General features: G+C 27.3%; 1 protein-coding gene across 1 annotated transcript; it reads left to right on the forward strand.

The window, feature by feature from the left end:
- The first annotated feature begins 230 nt into the window (after positions 1 to 230).
- On the forward strand, positions 231 to 21,076 carry LOC100208127 (uncharacterized). The gene is made up of 3 exons (XM_065791674.1): positions 231 to 3,034; positions 19,857 to 20,085; positions 20,776 to 21,076. The coding sequence occupies exons 1-3, from the start codon at positions 2,826 to 2,828 to the stop codon at positions 20,941 to 20,943; spliced, it is 606 nt and encodes a 201-aa protein (XP_065647746.1). The 5' UTR covers positions 231 to 2,825; the 3' UTR covers positions 20,944 to 21,076.
- The last annotated feature ends 5,113 nt before the right edge of the window (positions 21,077 to 26,189 follow it).

The raw sequence follows: 26,189 nt of genomic DNA on the forward strand, positions 1-26,189 counted from the left end.
TTCAGAATTGAAAACACTATTAGTATGTATTTTCAAAACGTTTAAAACTAGTTTATTATCTAAAAATTAGGAAGATTTTTAGCAAATTATAATTTTGCTTATTAAGTGATGCTTTTAAAAGGCTTTTACCATTACAAAAATGCTATCAAACAAAACTTGTTTAAATTTTTTTGATAAAGGAAGTTCTTTTCTATATAAATTTTTTTTTAATTATAATAATTCAATTTTTTTTTTTTTCAAGTAAAAGTGACCAGCATAACACAATGACCATAAATACTTTAATTTACTCTAACAAATGTACTGTGTACTATTAAAAATACTTTTAATAAATGTTTAAACTAAAGAACTTCTAAAACAATGTACACGATGAAAAAAGAAGTCTAGTTGGATTTTTTTTAAAACTCGTCTTTAAAACACGTCTACAGTTAGAACGTAATCTTTAAATGTTGGTTTTTTTTTTGTTGTTTTTTTCCTAAGCGTCTAAATGTCTCTATGAATATCCTGCACTTTGGTTACGCCTTTTGTTTCTATTTTCTTTATTCTCTTTACCCTCCCTTAAGGTGAAAGTAAAAGCTTTATTTTTGTCTCTTTATGTTTAATGATATTAAAGGGTTGTTTTACAAGCAAAACTTTGGGTTGTTACTAATTTGTTTCCATAAACTTATCTTAACCAAAATTTTCGATATTAACTTAAATGTACAATTTTTGCTAAAAGGATTTGTCTTTCTAACCAACTCTGCGCCTTTCCTTTTACCTACTTCTTAACCTTTTTTTTTTAATATGCTCTTTATCCGCGACTGATATATAAATTGCAGATAAATTGCAGATAAATTGCAGATAAATTGCAGATAAATTGCAGATAAATGTGCCAATTTAAAAAAAGAGAAGGGGATACGAATAATTATACAAAAAATTTGGTTTAAACCTTTTCTTATATAATCAGCAATTCAGTTGAAATGAAAGTTCTTTTTCAAAAACCTTGGGAATTAATTTTACTTATTTTTATTTATTAGGTTTCTAAAATGTGCAACATTTTTAACAAAACCATTTGCACAAAAGTTAAAAATATTAAAAAAGGCAATGAGCGTTCTTGATATTTGGTATTTTTTATCACTTTTCCCGATTTACTTGACAACACAAGTGATCACTTTATGTTTTTTAATTATATGATTACAATTTAAAAGTCCCTCCTTGTTTAGATAGTGCTTTTCATGAGCAATAAATATTAAATTCAATATTCGATAGAGTACACAATAGATATGCAATACTAATGCACAACCACAAAAAGAAATTTTATTGCTATATTTTAAAAATTTATATTTTCATAAGATATACATTATTTGTGAGATAACATTAAAAACGTCAAAAGATTTGATAAGCGTATTGTTTCCAACAAAAAAAAATTATTTTTGTGCAATTTTGAATCAATACGCCATTCAATGAATGGAAATAAAAAAACAATTGAAAAATTAGGCAGACGGTTTACAAAGTATTTTTTAGATGCTTTCTAAAAGTTGGACTTTGAATTTATTTTTAAAATTTTGTCTTAGAAGAAAGTTAGTGCAAATATAAAGAAATTTTTTAATAAAAACATTACAAACCCCGTTCAATATTTTGATTTCATTTATTTTTGATGTAAAATTAGATGCAAATGCTTTATGAAAAATTGCGTAAGTTAAGCAAAGTGACGTAAGTTGTTTTATTTAATCAAGATTATTTTGATATCAAAAAAAATAGATTATTAATATCTCATACCGCTATAAAGACTTTATACCATACCGCTGTATATTTATATGATATAACCGCATCAGCGGTACGATACAGTGGTACAGCATACAATATTATTTTTAGATGAAATTAAAATTTCCCTTCGAAACTTTTATTACGTAACCATAGCGCGCGTTAATACGTTACTATAGTTCCTTTAAATTTTTTTACTTTTATCCTAATTAATCTGAAGTGAAATAGAATTCAAAATAATCAAAAAATTGAGATGCAAAATGGAGTTAAGGGTATCCCGATAACTTATTGTTACGTGATTTTTATCAAGTATTTATACCCAGTAATTTCTGTAAAAATTTATTCATTATTCACTAGCCTGTTTGTTCACCGATGTTCAAGCGGCAAAAAATACAAGGTACACGAAACATATTTTTCTGATTAACGGTCATAACTTATACAAATTTTATTTCCATCTGTGTAACAGCATATGTAACAACATGGGCTGTCGTGTTTTAAAAGAAGAAAAAAAAAAAAAGAGTAAAACATTAAACAAAATTAATGATTAAATGCGACCATCTTTTTTACTTTATTCTTGTTTTGTTTATGCAACATGGTGAGTTATTTTTATATGCGACATAAATAAATAGTCTTTTAGTTGTATAAAGAAATAAGAATGAATTTTATCTAAAATTTTATCACCATTTTTCTATAGATAAAATATGACGTTAAATCATAATTACCTTTAATGTAAAAACCTTGCATTAAACGTTTTTTATTTGCGTGCTTTTAATTTAATTATTGAGCGTCAAATTAAAATTTGAAAATAAAAAAATGTTTTCACTAAATTTTTAACAAAACTTTTTATAATTCTATTTAGAAAAATATAACTAATAGTTACATTAAATTAGGATTAAAACTGAAGCAACATATACAAAATACATATACAAAAAGCTCTATTCATATACAAATATTCAAATAGCTCATACAATAAGTATACAAAAAGAACTATATAATAAGTGACAAAAACCATATACAACAAACTCCATATCTATCAAAAACCAGATACAACGATATTCATAAAAATAACTTACTTTGGATTGAAGATGGGAAGCACTTTGTCAATTAAATCTGATTCTGATGATATTTGCAAAAACACTTGTGCTACGATACCAGAAAACATTAGTATCGATGACTGTTCTTTCGCTAACACTATCATTGTTCCATTATCCCATAGTGATATTTTTGCGCTTCAAGGAACATGGTTAAAAGTGAAAGCTCGTTGGTTTGAAATTTGTACAATTGCGTTCGAAAGGTATTAAACATTAATTGATTAACTACTGCAGTATATTTTATTTTTATAACAGCTTATAATTTTTTTCTTATGAGTTAATATGGTCATATAACATGCAAAATTGAACAAACTCACAATTCCGATGACTTGTTTGATAAGAATTAAAAAAAAAAAATAATAATAAAAACAAACAAGCTGTATTTTAAAAATCAACAGTAATTTTTATACCTTTTTTTATAGTATTATTTTAATTTAGAGCTTATGTCTTTATTTTACAGAAAAATGAATAAATGGTAAATGCAAATAGTATAAACTATCCTTTAAAGTACGCTTTTAAATATTAAATTTATAGTAAATTTTCTTAAGATGTCTGTACGGTCGACTATGAAACATAAGCATTATTATATATAGCATAATTTATTATGCTTCTAACTTTAGAGAGCTTAAAAATTAAAAAAATCCAAAAATTGTTAAAAAAAAAAGACCGAACTTTCTTAAAAATGGAATCTAACATTAATCACGTGTGTAACACGTTTAACACACGTATTTCAAACGTGTAAAACACGTCTTGTGCTTACCGAGCGATGCTTTTTTGTTATATTTACTCTTAGTGTTCTAAATTAATCGTTACTTTCCTAGTATGCACTAAATTAGTTTAAGTTATTATCTTACAGTAAGTATAGCTAAAGACTCCCTTCTACCATTTACTCGGTTCACACCTGTTTGTGGATGTAGTTAGAGTGAGTTAGTAGATACACGTGGATTGTTATCTTAGCCAAAAACTTGCCCACGATATTTTAATGTTTATTTTATTATAATTAAAAACCCAATATACCCAGCATGGACTATCTACCCAGCATGGACTCTTATTCTGTACCTTTATCAATTTTATTTAATTTAATATATTTATTTGAAAAATTGGTTCGTTACAACTTGTGGTCCTCTAAAGTATCTAAATTGCTACCATATGCGTTTTATAGAATTTAGTAAACCCTTTAATACAGTTGATTCTAGAATCCTTCTGATCAATCTAAAAATCATTGAAAACATGAAACAAAAACGCCAAACTCAGCTCGACTAAAAAGTTCATTTTTCATAGGAAACGTAATTAATTTGATGGTGGAAATACTGACTATTTGACTATCACCTGTGTTCTTTGTGAATTAATTCCAAGATTTCTTTTCTTTAAATTTCCATAATCAATTGAAATGAATTTTCTAACATTTAAAAGTTTTATTTGCAACTATAATGAAGATATAAATATTTTATTTTTAATAGTAAATAAAAAACTTCATAAGCCAACACAATGGTTTAAATCCAACAAACTGTTACATTATTAAAGCTTATTACACTATATGTAATAAATTCTTCATAAAAAAATTATGTTGAAAATTTCTAATTCTTATATTGATAATAATTTAATAAAAAGTAAAACATCGTTAAAGTTTTTGACCGTAATTCTCGATAAAAATGTAAAATGGAGCGAATACATAAGTATAATATTTAAAAACATAAATATAAAAAATAATAAAAAAAACTTTTCTTTAAACATTCTATAAGTTACCATGCTATCGTTGTAAACTTTATAAACTAAAATGTTTTTAAAGTAATTCTTTATCTTATTCTTGTACTTATGTTTGAACTTGAAAAAAACTTGCATCGTTTCTGATTAGTTCTTATTAACTATATATACAGACAACACTTTTATAACTCAATCAACTCAAAGTGAAAATTAATCAAAACTTTAACTAAATAACAAATAATATTTTTTATTAGAGTATTTTTTCGTTTGATTTTTCCCTTATTTTTAAAAAAGAGAATAACTTGTTTTAAAAATAATAAAATAAAAATAGTAATAGTTTTTGTTAAAACTAACCCAATATTTTAATACAATCTTAAATTAGTTGCTTTTTGTGTGAATGCGAAACATAAATTATTCTGCTATTGTATACTCTATATTCCTATGTATATGTTTGTGTGCGTGCTTGTGCGCGTATGTGTGTTTGAGCATTTTCACGATTCATCTTTTTAATCTATTTTTAATTTAATAACAGAAAAGAATAAAAAAATTTACATTGAAATACGTTTTTTTTTTTTATTTATCGAGCCTAAGAGTTTATGTATATAGATATATATAAACTCTCTTATCTTATATCTTTCTCTATCTTATAGATATTCATAAACACACTCATGTGTATGTGTGTTAGACTCCACGGGAAGAAACGGCAGAATCCATTTTTTTTATTTAGAAAAAAAATTTAAAACTCAATTTTAAACTTTTAAAGCTATATAATTTTTTAATTTGAAAAAAAAAGTGTAAACTTATAAGATATTTTGCTAAAAACCATTTTTGTATACAATTAAAGTTGTATTTCTAATTTACCTGCAATAATTTTCATTTTATACTTTCTTTCTTCCCCGGTATTACAACTTTAAATGTTTTCAAATTAAGTAAAAAGCTAAATTAATAACTATTTTCATATTTGCTTATATGAACAAAAATTTTAAGATTTTTAATTAAATAAAAGCAGGATTTTGTTTTATTAAACAACCTCGCCCTTACAATATAAATACAATATCAACCTTGTAAGAGTATTTGGGCTAGTATAAATTAAAAATAATTATTTGTTGTTGATGACAAATTGCAAATTAAGGGTAGTTACGAGTAAAAGTTCATTTGTTCATTTTCAAACAGGTATTTATTGGAAGAAGAAGGGGGCTCCAAACCTGGAATGGGTTTAGGTCAAAATTGGATTTTCGAGGCTCTTTTTTTCTGAAAAGTACCATTTCTTTAAAAATTCTCTGGAACACCAATTTTACTAAGAACAAAATATTTAAATCTTACATGGGACCCCGAACATACATGAAGCCTGGGCAAAATGTACTGTTGCCCTCTCCTCTCTAAGCAGCCCTGGGAAGGAGACTTTTTTAATTATAAAGAGGCTCTAAATTTTTATAGGTATATATTTATGCTTAATCTAAATTTTTAATTTAAATCTATATTGCAATAACTTGTGACTATTAATTAAATAAATTGTTTTAGGTTAAATGCAGAGAATAGAAAAACAAATTAAGTTTAAAAAATCATTCATTAAAAGCTATAAATAAAAAGCAAGAAAGAGATACTTTAATTGAAAATATGACGTCTATTTATCTTCATTTTCAAAATCAATAATTTAATGAAATGTGTCGACAAGCTCTTAATTGTAAGGAAAAGTATAAGACAACTTAGTATTAGATGTGAAACTTTTAAATACTTGTAGGTCTCTGTACTTCGCCATGGAGATGCAAAGGTTTAAATTATATAAAATCTAGGTTTCACTTTTTATAACATTTTTCCTGTTATTTTTAAATTTGTTTTTACAAGTAAATCTTTCTATGAACCACGAAATATAATGCCACTTGAATCTACTCTAAAACAAGTTTCACAAAGGGATGACTTAAATTTGAACACTTGTTTTTGAGAAATAATCTTATAAAATCAGTAATATTTATTACCATATGTTGCGTAAAATTCTACAACATAAAATGGAGAGGGTCTTGAACGAGTATTTGTGAATGTTTTAATCCAATCTGATTGAACATATGCGAGTGATGCAAAATTAAATAACCCTATATCTTTATCACATTACATATAAGAATGTCAGCATTCTGAAAACGTAATTTTAATAATTAATATATAGTTTTTATTTGATCAGCAAATGAATTTAAAATAACTCTACAGATCAAATATATTTGTTTAAATGTTTCACAAAAAAATCATAACGTTGAAGTTAACATTTAGAGCAATGTCAGTCCTAGAGTACCCAAAAGAAATGTTAAAATTAGTGTTAATATTTCAATAAGATTCATATGACAATTTACCATTTTCATACTTGACTTTAAACAGGCCAAACATTGTACTTAACGTCGAATTAAATATTACTAAGTATGACGTAAATATCATATCTTCCTTAGAATTAAATATTACAAATATCTTAGTAATATTTAATTCTAAGGAAGATATAGCCGCCAAATTTTTTTTTTTTTTTTTGAGAATAGTGGTACTCTCGATATTTAAATATAGAAAGTGATTACATATTTTATTATTTAGTCCAAGACTAAAGATTAAAACTAAAATAATAGATTTGTGTTTTCCTTTTTGATTGTGAGGTGAATGACCTATATGATAAAAAAACGGTAACTTTTATAAATGATTAATGTTATTGGAAACTTGCATTAGGAAGATTTTATAAACATAAACAAATAGATTTGCAATAACAAGTTTATGACTTGTTATTGCAATAACTTATAACTGCTATTATAACCTTTTGAATCGATATTTCGTGGTCTTTTTTTTGAAACATTTAAAGTTTTAAAACTAGTAAAATGCGAATCTTGAGCATCCTTACTGGCTAGAGAATTAAAATAACTCGATCAAAGTTTCCTTTACCAAATTGGAAGCATTTTAACAGTTACATTAAAGTCCTGTTTATGTGATGCAAGTCTTTTTTTTTATGCGTTCGCGCAATCTTTCTTTACTGTATCTTTTTTAGGATTTTTTGTCATTTGTTCTAATGATTTAAATGTCACCATTTGTAACAATAAATTTACATCAACCGAATCTACTGCGAGTATTTTGAAAAAAAAGCACCTAACTTTTCGATATAAGTCTTGATAATACAAAAAACAAGGAGAGTAAATTTGGTATATGTCAATTAGTAAGTTCTGAATTTATATATATATATATATATATATATATATATATATATATATATATATATATATATATATATATATTATTACTACTATTATTACTACTATATTATATATATATTATTACTACTATTATGAGTAAACAAAAGTTCCAATCAGAGGTCCTAAATGATGGAACACTTTACTAAATAACGAACTAAAAAATTGTTTTTATTTTTCTATTATAGAAATATTTTGTAATAAATCTCTTTTACTATTATCTTAACAGCTATTTTAATAACTTTATTCAAATCTTTATTTAAATTATCCAATTGACTTGTATTTAGTTTTCAAGGTTTGAACAAATAATCAAATTAGATATAATTAAAAATATTAGTTTTTTTTTTAATTTCTTTTTTTAATAAGTAATCTTAACAAAACATGTATATAATTTTTTAATTATTCAAACAAATAATCTTTTTTATCTTTTAATTATTTTAAGACACCCCAATGAAAGCTCGTCGCAGCTTACGTAGCATTGTGATAAAGCAAAAATTGACTTTATTTTGCCGCAGTCAAGTAGGAATTATTTATATAACACGGCATTGCATGAATTTTTTATTTAACTGACGAAGTTAAATTATAAAAAAATCGTTAATAAATGCAAATATAGTAAAAATGCTTATAAAAACTAGTGCCACTTTATCATCAACAAAAACATATTGTCCGACTTATCAATTTTAAAGAGAGATTTACTCATGAGATTCACTCAAATTATTTAAAGTAAAAATTCCTAATAAAGCTCAAGGTTTTTTGAATTCTTTGTTTTATCTGAAAAAGTCCTTCACAGCTACTGTTAGGCATTTCCAAAAAATCACGCACGGAGTATCGTATATGTTTTGTCTATTATTTTCATACTAATAAAACTGGCGATCTCCAATTTGCTCTCATTTTATTCTAACCTATATAAATATTCCGTAAACAAAAAATGGTATACGTTAGTAATATTAACAAAGAATAAATTAAGTTTGAAGCGGAGTCACGCACAGAACAGAAAGACTCAAATTTTAGTAACTAGATAAATAAACTTTAATTCCTCAAAAAATATAAAAAAAGTTTCAGCGTTTTACATTTTTTTTAAAATGATGTTTTAAACATTAGTAAAGTTTTCCGGAAAGTTACAGGATTGCACAATGTATCATAGAGTCACAACAACACGTTTAACACGTTCGCTGCCGAGCTGTTTTAAACCATGCTTTGTTTCTTTGCCGACCCATAATGTCTGCAATGATTAATTTTTGCCGAGGCTGTTTTTTTGCGGTTTCATTCTCATTGCAAAGGTTAGATATGAACATTTCAATAAATAAAATATTTTTAATCTAAAATAATTCTATAGCATTTTTTATTCTGAATATAACTGACAAAAAATAAGTACTACGAGTATACTCGTACTTTGGCAATGGAAAAAAAAATTTTTTTTTCGGTGCCGAAGTACGAGTTTACTCGCAACACCGTAATAAGTATAACTCATTGCGGTGACTATACCTTATCAAGATGTAATTGAGAACTTGAAAGTTGTAATTAAGAAACGAAAGATTTAATTTAGAATATGGAAGATGTAATTAAGAAACGCTAGATGTAATTTAGGCGATGAAAGTTGTAACTGAGAAACGTAAGATGTAATTTAGAACATGAAAGAAATAAGAAATCGTAAGATGTAATTAAGAAGATAAAAGTTGTAATTGAAAAATTGTTATAATATAGATTATCAGAAAGAAGTTATTTGTTTTTTTAATTTTGTTGCCTTAGTTTACCTTGTAATATTAGGTTTGATCCTAATTTGGCAAAGGTGGCCATATGGGTTGGTTTCAATAAATAATAATATATTATCAGTTAAATAAAAGTGATAAGAAAGGGATTTGTGGTTGGCCGTAACTCCATATCTTCCAAGGAAATTTAAATTTCCTCTAAGGACCCAATTGTATGCTGTCATATAATTGACACCTAAAGTTTGCGCCGGAGCCTCAAAATGACGATTGGGTCGTCATTTCGCTCAGCACATTTAATAACTCATTCAATGAAGATAAAACATAGTGTTTTATTTCAACTTATTTGGTTTTTATGTATTTCATGTCTACAAATTGAACAAAGTAGTTCTGGTTATTCCAAAAGTGTAAACAAATTTAGTGAAATAAATGCACGGATTCAATTTAATGACAGACTTTTTGTTTATAGTGTATTGACAAATAACACAATGACCTTTTAATTACATTACTGTATTGCTGTATTGCTGGTACATACAAATGCTGAATTTGATATTATTAACTTATTAAAATGCATGTACAAGAAGATTTTTTGTCATGACCTTTAAGCTTACATTGTGAATTTGCAATTGCAAATAATGTATTCTCATTTCCATATTACGATTTCTTAATTAGAACTTTTGTTCTTCCAATTACGTATTGCGATTTCTTATTTACATGTTGGATTTCTCAATTACATTTTAAAATTTCTTAATTACATATTGTGACTTCTAAATTACATGTTGTATTTCTCAATTACATCTTACTTTTCTTAATTACAACTTTCAAGTTCTCAATTTACATCTTGAAAAGGTATAGTAATATAGCTTAATTGATGCAATATTTTTTATAAATAGTGTTTCGATTTTTTTGCACATGCACATAAACATTGGGAGTTATCATGAGTAAAAAAAGTAATTTATATTTTGTTTTCTTAATTCTAAATTGTTGTGTTTTTTAGACTAGAAACTAAAACATATTTGATAACTACATTATACTGCATGTTATTAAAAATGTGAAAAAACTTTGATTTACACAACGTTTACAAAATGTTTTTTAATATAATAAAAAACATTTTAGTGTGCACTTCGAATATTTTTACACAGTATACTAATTAATGTGTTTTATAGATAAGTAATTTCCTTGTTTAAATAGATAGTTTATAAATTTATCTCAAATTAGCTCAACACAGATATTCCCCAATTGGATCAGCACATATGATTATCGAAGATTGTGAGAATAGTGAAGATGATGATATTGAAGATTCGGATTCATTTTTCGCTAATACTACTACGTTTTTGAGCTTGACTGTATCAGAATCAGGTTCTAAAGATAATAACACTGAAGAAAGTGATGGCAATCAGTTTACAGACGTTTATCTAGCAGCCACTGCAGAAGATTTTTTAATGCCGCTGAAAAGAGCAAGAACAAAGGGTGATCTTGCTTATAGACAAAATCAAAACAAAGCTCAACAGGTTGATCTTATAAGTAATATTTTGCCTGACAAAACAACTTCTGAAAAAAACCCATTTAGAAATTCAAACCAATGGAAAGAAGAGCTGAATATTGTAAAACAAATTCAATTTACTGCCAATCCTGGTTTGAAGATAAACATGGAGAGCAAGAAACCATTAGATTTCTTTAGACTATTTGTTACAGAAGAGTTTATAAACACTATGGTAGTTGAAACTAATTGCTACGCAACCCAAAAAAAGTATAAGCAGCGTCCCCTCAGAAGAAACTCACGTTTTAAAGATTGGAAATCAATAAATTCAGAAGATATGCGGCAGTTTCTTGGAGTTCTTCATATTGGGTGTGTCAAAATGCCATCTTTAAAACACTATTGGTCTAAGAACAGTCTCTATAGATTTCCTTTATTTTCTAGAATAATGCCACGAAATAAATTCCAACTAATGTTACGGTTTTGGTATTTTTTTAACAATGAAGATTCAGGTAGTGGACGCTTGTATAAAATTATTGGACTTCTTGATCACTTAAATAATACAATGGATAACATCTGTTGTCCTAATGAAAATATATCAATTGATTAGTCAATGATGCTTTGGAAGGGACGTCTTGTATTCAGACAGTATGCGAAAAATAAAAGACGTAAGTATGGTATCAAGTTCTATGAGCTTTGCAAATCAGATGGTATTGTACTAAAGTAAAAATCTGCTCTGGCAAGACAACTCTCGGTAAACTTTGTTGTGTCAAACGGGAGCTGTTGTTTTAGACTTAATGGAAAAATTTCTGGGAAAAGGTTATCATCAGCACACCGATAACTTTTACAATTCCTTTGAGTTAACAAAGCACATGATAAATCAAAAAGACATACATTTGTGGTACTTTAAAAACTGACCGAAAGTCAAATCCAAAAGAATGTACAAAAGCAAATGAAACAGGGAGACGTTATAAGCAGAAGCAGAGAGGGTGTAGTGGTGGCTAAATGGAAAGACAAAAGAGACGTGGTAATGATTAGCAACTTGTATTCGTTGCAAATGATTGAAGTGACAAACAGGAGAAGAGAGAAGAAAATGAAACCCAATATTATTAAAGATTACAATCAATGTATGTCAGGAGTAGATAGGGCGGAACAAATGGTATCATATTATGATTGTCTAAGAAAGACAATTAGATGGTATAAAAAAGTAGCACTTCATCTCTATGATGAAGTGCTACTTTTTTGTTTAATGCTTATTGTCAAAACAGCAAATATGGACTAGGTAAAACAATTTCCTTGCTTAAGTTTAGAGAATTAATTATTATGGATTTATTGGGTGAACGTTTGAATGAAATTGTGCCTTGAATCACCAATTATAGCTTCTTTTACTTGTCTTCAATACCACCAAATGAAAAGAAAAAATTCCCAACAAAACCATGTCGAGCCTGCTCTAAAATGAAACGTAAAAAAACACGATATGAATGTGCTATTTGTGAAAATAGACCTCCGTTATGTATTGGCGAATGTTTCAGAATGTATCATTCAAAAAAATAGGTTTACTCTTTAATTTTCATCAAATAAAATTAAAGCATTATCAATATTTTCCTTTTATCTGTTTTAAACTATTTCTGTTTTTATCTGCATTTAAATTAAGTTCCTTGGATTTTTAAAATAAAAACTTGAATGTAATATTTTCTGAAATCAGATGTGAAGCTAAGAAAAAAAAAAGTGAATAGACAAAGCCAGTCATGCACAAATATTATTTGAAATAAGTTAGTATAACTACGAGTTTACTCGTATTTGGCAAACTCATGACGCCGGCTTACTACGAGTATTCTCGTAGTTGGCAATTATCAAAGTCCCGCTAACTACGAGTATACTCGTAGTTGGCAAATAAATGACGCCAACTTACTACAAGTATACTTGTAGTTAGCAGCGAACGTGTTAAATGCAGTTCATGAAAGATCACGCACAGAAGTCACGCACGGAAGTTGCGTACTTGTTAATTTCATGTAGATGTTTTTAAGGAAATAAATTACTTGTGAGTATTATACTTAATAATATACTTCTACGACTCATATTTAATATATTTTGATGAGAAATGGCAGTCATCAATTATTTCTAAATAAAGTATCGCGTTTTGAAAATTGTTGTTTATTTTCAAACTGTAGCGATATTATTAAGCCAAAAAAAAAAAGAGGATCAAAATATTTATTTAATTTATTCAGGTAGTCTAAAATATGATAAAAATATTTTTGATATAAATGATTTTAAGAAAATCATAATAGTATGCATATTGCATAAAGTCCCAGCTTTTAATCGCTAAAACAAAGGAAAATAAAAAATCACGCACAGAAATGGAAATCCCCTTTTCATGATTATATACCTTAAGAAATAACTTTTATCAATAATAATCAAATTTGGCAACCATTTTTTTGAACTATCATTAAAAAACCATCCATTTCATTTCCTGGGGCTTTTTTTTTTAATAAAATAGTTTTGAAACATTTTGATTTTCTTAACGGAGTTAGCTCTCATTCAAGAACAAGTCAAAAAAATTATTTTGTCTCTTGATGATATAATAGTTTAGTTTTAAACGTTTATTAATTTACTGTTCCATTTATTATTATTCTAAATATTTGAAGAACTAAATATCTGTTTGTATATGCACTTTAAATTCATTTGTAATTTTAATTTTTGACTAAGTATGTATGTTGAGGGTTTTTACGAGATTTTTTATTTACAAGCAGTTCACAATGATAAGACTTTACGGTTTTCTTGCGAGTCTCCACGTTATATTTAATTAAATACCTGAATATTTGTTTTTTACTTTTTTCTTATTTATTATTGTAGGACAATCTTATTGAATAACAATTTATGCAAACGTTTAAAAAAAGAACATCTAATAATAATAACAATTAACAAATTAACAAAATAAAGCAAATTTATTTTTCATGTATTAATATAAACTGCTGCGGAGTATAAGACTGACGACTTACGACTTATTTATTGTTTTTGAACAAAAGTTTTTTAGAAAATAAAAAAATGAATTATAAAAAGATAATAAAATATGTTTTAAGTGCAAAAAGAAGCATAAATAATTAAAAGTAAAAAAAATACCAATGGAAAAGTGAAACAATATATATATATATATATATATATATATATATATATATATATATATATATATATATATATATATATATATATATATATATATATATATATATATATATATATATATATATATATATATATATATATATATATATATATTCATTAGGGTGCTTCTAAAAACAATTTTTTTTGAAAATGTCTGCTAGCAACCCTTGAATATGTTCTATATAACAATATAATACTGGATTTAAAAAAATTTTCAATATAAAGTATTTTGAGGGGTTGCTATGGACCCTGACGTGGCTCTCTAGTTCAAGACTGCAACCAGTTGCTTCTAATCTCTAGGCTAGTTTATTTATTACTAGATTGAATAGCAAAGAAGACAGCGGGCAACCTTGCTTCACCCCCGAATTTATACATATAGGCTGAGTCTTTGTTTTTCTAACCGTAATACTCATGACAGCTCCCGCATATAAGCTGTTTAATCAGACTTTGTGGTATGCCTTTCCTTATCAATGCTTTCTCTATCAAGTCATGCAAAATTGTATCAAACGCTTTTGCAAGATCGACAAATACGACATTGTGTTTCTCAAGCACCCATCCAGAGGGACAAATGTATTTTGATTCACATGAAATTTTAATTTTTTTGTGATCTGTCTGTCCCAGATCTTAGCGCACACCTTATTCAGCACATTTCTGATCGTTACAGGTTGGTAGATTGACGTTAGATGCTTTCCTCCACCCTTTTGCAAGAGTATATATTGGCATCTATTTTCCACTACAGGGATACTGTAAAAACTGTTATTTTAGACGCATTTGGAACTTCAGTATTAAAAAAAGAAGTGCAAAAGTCAACACACCAACTGAAAACTAACTTAAAAAAAACACACAAACTGCTTTTGAAAAAAGAAAAAGTAATTATATTTCTTCAAAATCATTTGATCGCTACATGAAGCAATGCCAAGACCAATGACAAAAAAAAACAATCAAAGATGCTTCACAGTGATCATATAAAAGCAGCTAATAGTTGTATTTTGAATGCTGTAAATAGAGCACATGTTAATGTTTTAATGGATGATAAAAGTGATTATGCAAGTACTGTTGATTGCCATGTTTTTAGTATTAACATTCATTAACAGTGTTGTAGCTGAAAAATGATTTAAAACTTTTCAAATCAAAAAAATAAACAGGTTGTTTTTTTTTAGTTTATTTTTATTAATTTTGGTGCCCCAAGATGACCTAACGATCTTGTCACAGAACACCGCAGAAGCGCATTTAACTAGGAAGTTAACGCCACCTTCCTTACCGCGATGCGAAAATATGTCTAGAGTTCGTTTCGAACCTTTTGTGAGTATTGGAAAAAATTAAGAACAACCCGGGTAAAAACTAGCAAAATAGTCACATTCTTTTCATTAACTAAGTAAAATCTTTAAAATCAATGATATCTTTGAGCACCATTAAAACTTTTAGGCAATCTGCGAAAAAGTATAAACTAAAGTATACATCTTATAATAGAGATGAAGACACATTCTCATAAAATGATGTTAAAATCTCAACGATACGTACCTAAAGTTAGTATTGATAAAAAAGGAGTCCATCGGACATGTTTAAAAGTATATGAGAACACGATAGCGAAACTTTCGTCAAATAATAGAAGTAAATATGCTTTATGATTGGTGAAAATAATGTATTAATGACAACTAAGAGATAAAAATCCTTAATACTTTGCAGACAAAGATAATCTGCCGCAAAAACTATTAGTTGATAAGAAAATAATTTATAATAAATAACTCATAGCTAAAACGTTGAACAATTTTTTTCTTGAATAAGCCCAAAAAAGTCTGATAAATTTCCAAAAAACGTCATAAATTTTGAATCTCATATCAAATCATCCAACACACTTCAGAAGAATGTTAACTTTAAAATAAGTGATGTTCCTAATGCACCTCATTTATTTTTGTTTTCATTTCTTTATGTTTTTCATTTTTCAAATGTTTCTTAAAGTTATTAAAATGTATGATTATATATATTATATTAAATTAAAATGTATCAAACTACAGGCCTATACCAATACTTTCTGTATTTTCAAAACTCTTCGAACGTGTAGTTTATAATAAAATCTATGATTACTTCATTAAAAACAATTTTTTTTACCCAAATCAGTTTGGCTTTCAAAAAAATCTCTCTACAGAACATGCAATCATTGAAATTGTAAATCAAATAACTAATGGTTTTGAAAATAATAAATTTACTTTAGGAGTGTTTCTTGATTTATCAAAAGCATTCGATACAGTGGACCATTGCATTCTATTAGATAAATTAAGGCATTACGGAATAATAAATAAAACTTATTATTGCTTTAAAAGCTATCTTACAAACAGAAAACAATATGTAAATAATGTCCAATCTGGAGTATTAAATGTCATATGTGGAGTCCCGCAAGGATCGATTCTTGGTCCACTTCTTTTTCTAATATATATAAATGACTTTTGTAATGCATCTTTAAAAATGAACTCGGTCATGTTTGCAGATGACACAAACTTATTTCTCACCAACAATGATATCAAGAAATTATATGCAGACATGAATATTGAATTGTGTAAAGTAAACAACTGGTTTAAGGCAAACAAACTCTCACTTAACGCTGAGAAAACAAAGTATATACTATTTCATAAAAAAACACAAGAAGAAAATCTTCCTCTCAAGTTGCCTAACCTATCTCTAAATGATAAACTAGTAAATAAGCAATCCAATATAAGATTCTTAGGAATCATTGTTGATGAAAAATTATCCTGGCTTCCACATATAATATATATCCAGTCAAAAATCACCAAAATAATAGGTTTGATGTATCGAGTTCGCTCCTACGTCAATAAAAATAGTCTTAAATTAATCTACTTTGGGCTAATTCATAGCCTCATCAGCTATGCAAACATTTCATGGGCAAGTACTCAAGCGGCAAAGATTAAAAAAATTTATAGTCTTCAAAAACATGCATGCAGAATCATTTACTCAAAAAATAGGCGTGAACACGCTAAGCCCTTAATGAAAGATATGAAAATGATGAATGTGTTTGAAATAAATATCTACCAGCATTTAATTTTCATGTATCGTTATAATCACAATATCTCTCCTATAAGCTTTAATAACAAGTTTAAAATAAATAAAAATGATAGCTATAATCTTAGAGCGAATATGACCAACACATATAAACTGCCTCGGATAATAAACAAATATTCAGAGTACAGCATTCTATATCGAGGTCCAAAAGTATGGAATACTTTTCAAAAAGGATTCAAAGGTACGGTAAATTCGTTAAGTTCATTCAAGTTTTTAACAAAAAAAGAAATTTTTAAAATATAAGAAACGTTTTTGGTTAATGATACTTTGAATAATTTCTCATAAATCTGTTTTTGTTTTATTTCTACTTTTGTTGGTTGCTTATCAATTTTATTAACGAATTACGCGTTTTATTACGATATTTTATTGAAATTTTATTACGCATATTGTAACATATTACGATATTTTTTTGAAATCTTGTTATAGGGGCTCTATGAAAAGATTGTGATAACGTACTGTTATCCTCATCTTCTTTGAGCCCCTATCTGTTTTACTTATTTTATTTATTGAAATTTTATATTACGAAGTTGTAAAATCTTATATTATATTAAAACAGAGAAAGAAAAAAAAAAAAAAAAAAAAAAAAAAAAAAAAAAAGTATGAGAGCCATAATAGTTAATTAGCTGAGAAACAATATACTGTATAACAAACAATTTAGGCTAAAAAAAAATCATTAAACAGAGTTTAACTTAAAAAAAAAGCTTGAAATCTAAAGAGTAAATATAGCAACATACCTTAGTTTAAGGATTACCTGTAAATCAACAAAAAATACATTAAAACAACAAATGATACAGTAAAAAAATATAAAATGTAAATAAAACAGAAAAACACTTTATAACGTTCACAGAGAATTTAATAGAGAATTAAACGTTTTTTAAATATTAGTTAGAACTTTATTACCTTGCTCTTGATTTATTACCTTGTTCTTGTTTTATAACCTTGTTCTTGCTTTATTAACTTGTTCTTGCTTTATTACCTTGTTCTTGTTTTATTACCTTGTTCTTGTTTTATTACCTTGTTCTTGTTTTATTACCTTGCTCTTGCTTTATCTAAAGAATTATAACTAGTTAAAAAACTTTAAATGATGTATTGCTTGCATAAAGTTTCTAGAACATAAAGGGAAAAATACAGTAAAAAGACTTTGCTGAATTACGAGTTAAGCGAGAATTTTTGATGAACTATGAGATAATAGGTTGTTTGAGTAGCGAATATAATATTATTTTTAGAAAAGAGAAAGATATCCTACCTTAAAACGATGGGACAGTGAATTAAGCTTAATTGGTAGGGTAAACCCAACTATATTTACTTCATAATTATAATTATCAGCCCAAATATAACAACAGTATTTCATACAGAAACGAATAAAGAGATTTGTAAAGGTAGAGAATGGAATCAAAAGTTAGAAAAAGGAAAACACGATAAAGAGAAGAAACTTAGCAGATTTTAATTTTGCCAAAGATTGTATTTATAGTTTCCGTTAACAATAAGTTTTCCAGCATATCTGCAGTCCAATTTTAAAATTGCGGGATTGTAAAATAAAAATTAGGGGAGTTTAACATTTTTGCTGTTAAATTCGCTTTAATGTCATTTTTCTTTTAAAAGCAAAAAGTCGATTAAAAATTTTTCATTACTCTTTTTTTTTGTAATCATGCTGCCTTGTTTTCATTTTTTTCAAAATAAATTAATTTTTTATTATTATAATAAATTTAAAAATATTTATTAGTTAAATTTTTAGTTAAAACAGTTTCTTTAATTTTCACAAAATTCTGTGCTCATTACTGGTAATGAAGATCAAGAAGAGTACCACCTTGAAAATGTAAGAGGCAAAAAAAAAAGGTATTGGTATTACTAAAATATTAGTGCTAAATCAGTACTTCAACGCGTATGAAGGAAATAATGCCCACTTTTTTTGGGCAATAAACATGGAGACTTCAGTGTTTTGAGTAGCTTTAAGGGTTTTAGTCGTTTCACGAAGGCAAAATACTGCGGCTTAATCGGGCTTCTATGTCTGTCCGTATGTTTTTGGGCAAATGCAATGGATCATAAAAACGCGAATTAAAATTAAATAAAATGTATACATGTATTTGAAAAACAATAAACTTATATATCACTATTTGAGCAAATTTAGTAGATTATCTTAATCCACATTTTAACTATGAAATGGAATTGAACTTAATTAAAAAGTACACTCTAAATTAATTTATTAATTATATCAGGATTTAAGGGCTTGAGTGTTTTTTTTTTTTTTTTTGCTTGACTAGAAAATCAAACTAGGCCTTTCTTAACTTGGTACTTGATCTAGAATTGAGTTTAAAAACTTGACACTAACTTGTGACTTAAAAAACAATAACTTGGTCACAGCTCCGAAAAAAATATTATTTAGGCCGGGTGAATAAAAAAGAACAATTGCTTTAACTCAGCGTTTTGGGAGTTATTGAACAGCTTTACGTGAATAAAAATTTAGAGCAATAGCAATTATAAGTAAAAGCAGAAGCAACTTTTTTTTGAGCAATTGCTTTTCCCGTGAGCACATGCTTTTTAGCTTTAAATTTTACTCAGAGCAATTACTTTTTCTTATTTGCGTGGCCTTTTATTTATAGCGTTAAAATAATATCGAAACTGTCCGTAGTATTAAGAACGAAATAAATCCATAATATTAACAGTGTTTAAAACGAAACATATTTTTTAGATGGCTTGTGGCTGATCCTGAAATAAGAACATTGTTTAAAGATCTTCCAGATACTTTACACTCTAAAGACCTCATGAAACACAATTCATTGAAGAAACATGCGTACATGATTGAGAAAACCTTAGACCAAGTTTTGCTTATTTTAGACAAAAAGAAAGAGTTTGTGAATACACTTATCGAGCTCGGGAAGCTGCACTATAGGTTAGGAGCCAACCATAAATACACAAAGGTAATAATAAATTTATAAAAAGCTATATATATATATATATATATATATATATATATATATATATATATATATATATATATATATATATATATATATATATAAATTTGTTAATCTTCTTTGAGCATCTAGCACTCTATTCGTAGAATAGAGTGCTAGATGCTCAATGCTCAAAGAAGATTAATAAGTCTATATTTAAAGATAAACTGTAAATAATATATTAATTTAAATAGCGAAATTGTATTTCAAAATTTTAAACATTCGATACTTAAGAAAGTTATTTTACGGTTATCTGTTAAAGTTGTCCCTCCCCCCCCCCTTACTCCTCCGCCCTGCCTGCTTAAAAATTATTTTTATTATTAATTAATTTAAAAAAACTGTATTTTAAAAAACAGTTATTTTCTGAAAATAACTATTACAAAACAACTACCTTTGTAAAATTTATTAACATGTACAAAAGTTTAATATAGATATATTATTATAAAATTATATATATAATATTATAAAATGTGAATACTTTTATAGAATTTTAACCTGCTCAATTTAGAGTTAAGCCGGTTTCTGTGGATCGTGTAATTCGATCTTTGTAAGACAAAATCTTAGAGAACAATAACTATCTATATCTAGATATATATCATCTAGATAAATAATTATGATAACCATCTCAATAATTGAACTAAATTATTTTTTTAGGGTCTAGCGCTAAGTTTGCAGTGTGCTGTTTGTCAAGAAGTTGATATTGATATCTCCGAAGAAAGTGCTTGGGACAGTTTATTTCGATTTATGCTTGGACTTCTAAAATTAGGAATGAGGATTGAAATGAACAAACAACAGCAAATTAAAATAATGGACGCAGATTGAAATGAAAATCAGGAACAAAAAAAAAAATTAGATTTTGACATTTAAATAAAATTTAACTCTTTGTATAAGTCATCAGTATTAAACGCTTTAGGCAATAATTGTATAATAAATTTAAATAAATTTTGTCTCCATACTCTTCTTGCTTTTTGTCTCCATCGTTCCATCCGTGTAGTTACCGTAAAACTCATTAACACAAAAAAGATTTAGTATAAACAGTATATTGTTATATACAATATACAATATATTCCGGATTTTTTCAAATTAAGATATATTGGTGGTCTTATAAAACCAAAAAAAGACGTTATTGTTGTTTGTGAAAACACTGAAAAAAATTTTAGAATTCCAGAAATATGTTTGACACTTGGATTAATGGAAATCATGTATTCAAAGTAGGGTCACTCCACGCCAAGTGGTCCCGAGGTCCCTTCTCTACCATCTCCAAACTTTGATAAAACTTTGTCAGTACGGTGTTAAAAATGCTTCATGATATTAACAAATTTTTAGATTAAAATGTTTATTATTTCGGGTTTTATGGTACTTTTTGTATGGCTTACCCAAAATCTCAATATCAGTCTGTAGCTAAAAAATGTATTTTCGGGGTCTTATATTTTCGTAATGAAAGAGTAATATATCTTAAAAACTTGGTTTCATAGTAAACCGAAGGTGGAGATTGCAAAAAAATTATTACAAGTATCATATTATGGCTAAATTTTAGTCTATGGTTCACCAAATACTGTCACAAGCTCAACAGCATAATTTTATTTGTTTTTTGTAAGGTTATATCTCCAGAACAAAAGGTTTTTAAGTACTTTTATTTTGTCTAAAGGTTTTGCGTACTATCGTACTTTATACTGCATACTATATATTGCATATATTGTACTATATATATCGTACTATATATTGCATATATACTGCGTACTATATATTGATATGGACTAAAAATGAGTCTTTTTATAAATATCTCTTCTGAGTTATTTTGAAAGCAATATGGCGAAAAAAGTGAAGTACCCTAAAATAACGTGTGTTTTAACCCCTAAAACTCAATGTGGGAAAAAATGTTTTTTTTTTTTATTTGCATCATTGGAAAGAACTTATTTCACACTTCTAGAAACAATAAAAATTATTTTGAAAAGATCTTTCTTATGAACATAAAAAACTTGGTATACAACTTGGTAATATAAACATCTTTAGAATTTTACGATTTTGTCCTAAACATAAAGATTTATCATACTGCATCAAAATCAAAGCTTGTTGAACATAAAATCAAAATATTTTGATATTCAAAAAAAAATTTTTAGCATTAGGCTTGAGTTTTTTTAGAAAAGTAAACAAATCAGCAAAATATGAATCGCAATATTTAAAGTAAAAAAAGCTGCGGATAAGTGCGTTTTTTTTTGGCAGATTCATTATTGTGTATTTTGATTATATAATTACTTCGTTTCCAAACCAATGCATTTTAAAAAAAATTATTCTAAAAAATAATAAAGAAATTGACCTTTATTTTAGTAGATGGTACCAAAAAAGTTTATCCCTAATAACGACTAGGCAACCGTCAAACATTTAATTTTTTACAAAAGTATGTCTGAAAAATGATTTCTAAAAATTAAACAGTTATAAAAATACTGCTGATAAATGTATTTTATTGACAATTTAAAAAGCGAAGAGAATATGGAGAAGTTGAGGCAAACGCTAACTAGGCAACTGACTATGGCGCCAACCAAAAAGGGAGCTCGTTTTTTATTTTCATTGAAAAGTTATATTTTTAAAGTTTAAATTTTATTACGAAACTTTAGGCGACGATTATTCATATGCCTTTGAGCGCCATCAATCGAACAACGTCACAAATGCGGCCCTGTTTATAAATGCATAATTTAGTTAACTAGGTAACTTATTTATGCTATGTAGTTTTGGAAACAAAACAGGCTATCCAGCACATTTTCTGCAGCATAAAAAACAAAAAAGAAAAACAAATATTTTTGCTGTTTTTATTTTATGTTAACATATTGTTTGTGCGGCCGTGGCGCAGTGGTTAGAGCGCTTGCTTTATAAGCAGGAGATCCAGGTTCGAAACGAGCTCTGGACAAATTTTCGCGTCACGGTAGGGAAAGGAGGCGTGAACTTCCTGGTTAAATGCACTTCCGCGGTGCTCTGTGACAAGACCGTTAGGACTTCTTGGGGCACCTAAAATAAAAATAAAAAAATAAAAAAAAATTGTTTCTTTTCCACACAAAAAAAACTGACGATTAAAAAAATTCAGTTGTGCGAAACTATAAACAACTTGATTCCAATTACATATTTAAAATAAATTCAAATTTGGAATTAAAACAACAATTGACGATAAATTCTAATATCGACCTGCTGCAGAACTGATTGGATCTGGAATGACTGCAACAACATGCTGCTCAGGTACCCAAAAAGTGTCTGTGATGCTAGGCCAATAAAATAACTGAGCCATACCATAAGAATGCATAAAATCAATAAAAACATCTTACTGTTTTTCTGAAAATTCACAAACATTTCCAATCCACCAATGGGCAGCGTGAATACATGCAACAAAACTTCTAGGACTAAGATCAGACAGTGAAACTAATTTGGTTGAGTTGTTGTTGTAACTTTCATTAACGTTTGCAATAAAAGATGTATTGTCATATAAAATGCAACTGACACAAACCTGATTTTCATTTACAGGTACAAATTTATGATAAATTCATAAAATTTTTAAAGTTTTTGTACTGTGTAGCTGAATCGTCACTGAAATAATAAATAAGTTCAAAAGACAAATAAGTTTTAAGTTCAGCTATTTACTTACCAAGAAATACATGAACAGAAACAGTATTGTGTTGCATGCAACCAATGGCAACACAATAGCATGTATTTTTAAGTATGTCATTATAGTAAACAATAAAAGGATGCAAAATTGTTTGGCTATTTTCCCAGTAATACCCTGAACAGCATCTTGCACAACAAACGAATAGTTTTCAGAAAAATCCATCTAAATGATCAACTCATTTGAATTCAACGCAGTTAAAAAATTTATCCGTTATAATTTTTAAAAACATAACGCCAGTTTTGGTGTTTTATAACGGGTAATTACCGTTATTTTCAATGTATAATTTGTATGAAAATAACATAACGGTAACTGCTGTTATGTTATTTTCATACGAATTATACATTGAACATAAAGGTAATTACCTTCATAAAACACGAAAACTGGTGTTATGTTATACGTTACGTTTGAAAACCTGAGATAACGGGTAATTACCCGTTATGTTATCCGCTATGTTTAAGAAAATTTCAGTATTCTTAAAATAAGCTTTTTTTCTTCTATAATGACCATGCAATTCACTAAAAACAAAACTCTCTCTCTCTCTTCACAACTAGTTACAATTTTTTTATGTAACAGTTTGCTATGGAAAAGGACATTAACTGCGTTCTATACTTATGAGGGAAAAAAAAATTTCATTTTAAGAAACTCCAAAATGCTGGTACCTACAGAGATATTTACTCTGATTGATATTGAACATTTAACAGAGTGAATATTTCCATATATACCCATACATTTTCAATGTTGTGTGAGATTTTTTTTTCTTTATAAAGATAAAATGTAATTAATGTCCAATGGCAGGTCAAATGCTTTGCAAATACTTTTACTAGTATTAGTTTGTAATCATTATAAATTATTCTATATATAGTATCATGTAGTTTAGGATCATGTATATATATTTCAAACAAACTTTACATTACTTCGAAAAGAGTTCAACAGTGCATTGCACTTTTTTGATATGAAAATAAATTTTTCAAATCCACATATCTCTTGAAAAAAACCAAGCAAATGCCCAAAACAAGACGGATATGATAAGTCCAATAAATAATACACAATAACTAAAATCACCACCATCTCACTGGTGCTGACTAATGGCTGAGTGTACATCTCAAGACCGTGTCGACTCCTTATGCCATACTCCTTGTGATTAAAAATCACTTGGGGACCATAAGAACTTGGCACTCTTATGTATTCTCCAATAGACTCACACTAAAAAGTATATATAATAGTAAAATAATATTGCAAAAAATTATTGTGAAAATTTTTAAAGTACACATTCCAGTTTTTCACATACATTCTAGTTTAAAATCATTTTTGTGAAAGAATTAAACTGTTACAAAAAAAAAAGAGACAGAAGAAAAGTATGCTATTTCATGAAAAAATATATATGTATGTTGTTGTTTAATTCAAAATGAATTCTAACATTCAGGTGATAAACTTACATCCACTTTCATAAACAATTTATCTCATGTCTTCTTGGAAATAAGTTTCTGCTGGAGCTTTAACAAATTATCAGTGGGGTTACCAGACTCTGGAGAAATCCAAAACAACATTGCTTGTATCTTGACTGTAACATCCTTAAAATCAGCATAAAAACGAATTGCTGTCTCCAGCATTAGTGTAGGAGCAAAACCAATTCTTTTTGGTATAACACTGAATGTCTCATTATTAAATAGTAGGGGTGGGAGATAAGATTAGTTTTAGTCTAACTAAATTTAGTCGACTAACTTTTTAGTCTAACAAAATTTAGTCGACTAACTTTTTAGTCTAACTAAATTTAGTCGACTAACTTTTTAGCGTAAATAAATTAGTCGACTAACTTTTTAGTTTGACTAAATTTAGTCGACTAAGTTTTTAATTTGCGAAAAATATATTGTTACTTTTACCCAAAAAATACTTTTTTTAATTCTTGTTATGTGTTAGTTGTGAAGTGGTTTGAGCGCCATTTTTTAATAAAAAATTGCTGTAAGTTACAATTTAGATCTCCATGGCATCTTTTTCAAAGTTGATTTTCAGAGTTTTTCAAGTTTTTGGAGAAAATTTTTTTTTCTTAAGTTTGCGAGATATACACTTGGAGTTTTGTAATAGCAAAAAAACTGTATCCAATTACTCCCCTCTTATTACTAAGTACTTGTTTTAACTTTCAATGAAAAGCGGTTTAAATCTGGATTTTTTCAATTTCTAATTAAAATGAACCATAAACTATTAGAAAAAAAAATGGTGCCATTTTTTTGAAATGTGTTGTATGCAGAAGCTTTTTCGGATTTCTTTTATATAATACCAGCAATCATTTTTTGAGGTAATAATACCTAATTTATTTTGTTCTACACTCATAAAACGCAGTTTTTACAGTGACGACAATATGATTGTAGTTGTAAGTAACAATTACACAATATAGAAATAATAAAAAACATTAATTGCG

Source organism: Hydra vulgaris, chromosome 02 (assembly GCF_038396675.1).
Source record: "Hydra vulgaris chromosome 02, alternate assembly HydraT2T_AEP".
In the NCBI taxonomy this organism is placed as follows: domain Eukaryota; kingdom Metazoa; phylum Cnidaria; class Hydrozoa; order Anthoathecata; family Hydridae; genus Hydra; species Hydra vulgaris.

Bases quoted from the DNA above. Each gene is read 5' to 3' on its own strand.
- LOC100208127 (XM_065791674.1), top strand. From the start codon at position 2,826: ATGGGAAGCACTTTGTCAATTAAATCTGATTCTGATGATATTTGCAAA. The intron at 3,035-19,856 runs GTATTAAACATT...CATATTTTTTAG, and splicing joins TGTACAATTGCGTTCGAAAG to ATGGCTTGTGGCTGATCCTG. The intron at 20,086-20,775 runs GTAATAATAAAT...TTATTTTTTTAG, and splicing joins CCAACCATAAATACACAAAG to GGTCTAGCGCTAAGTTTGCA.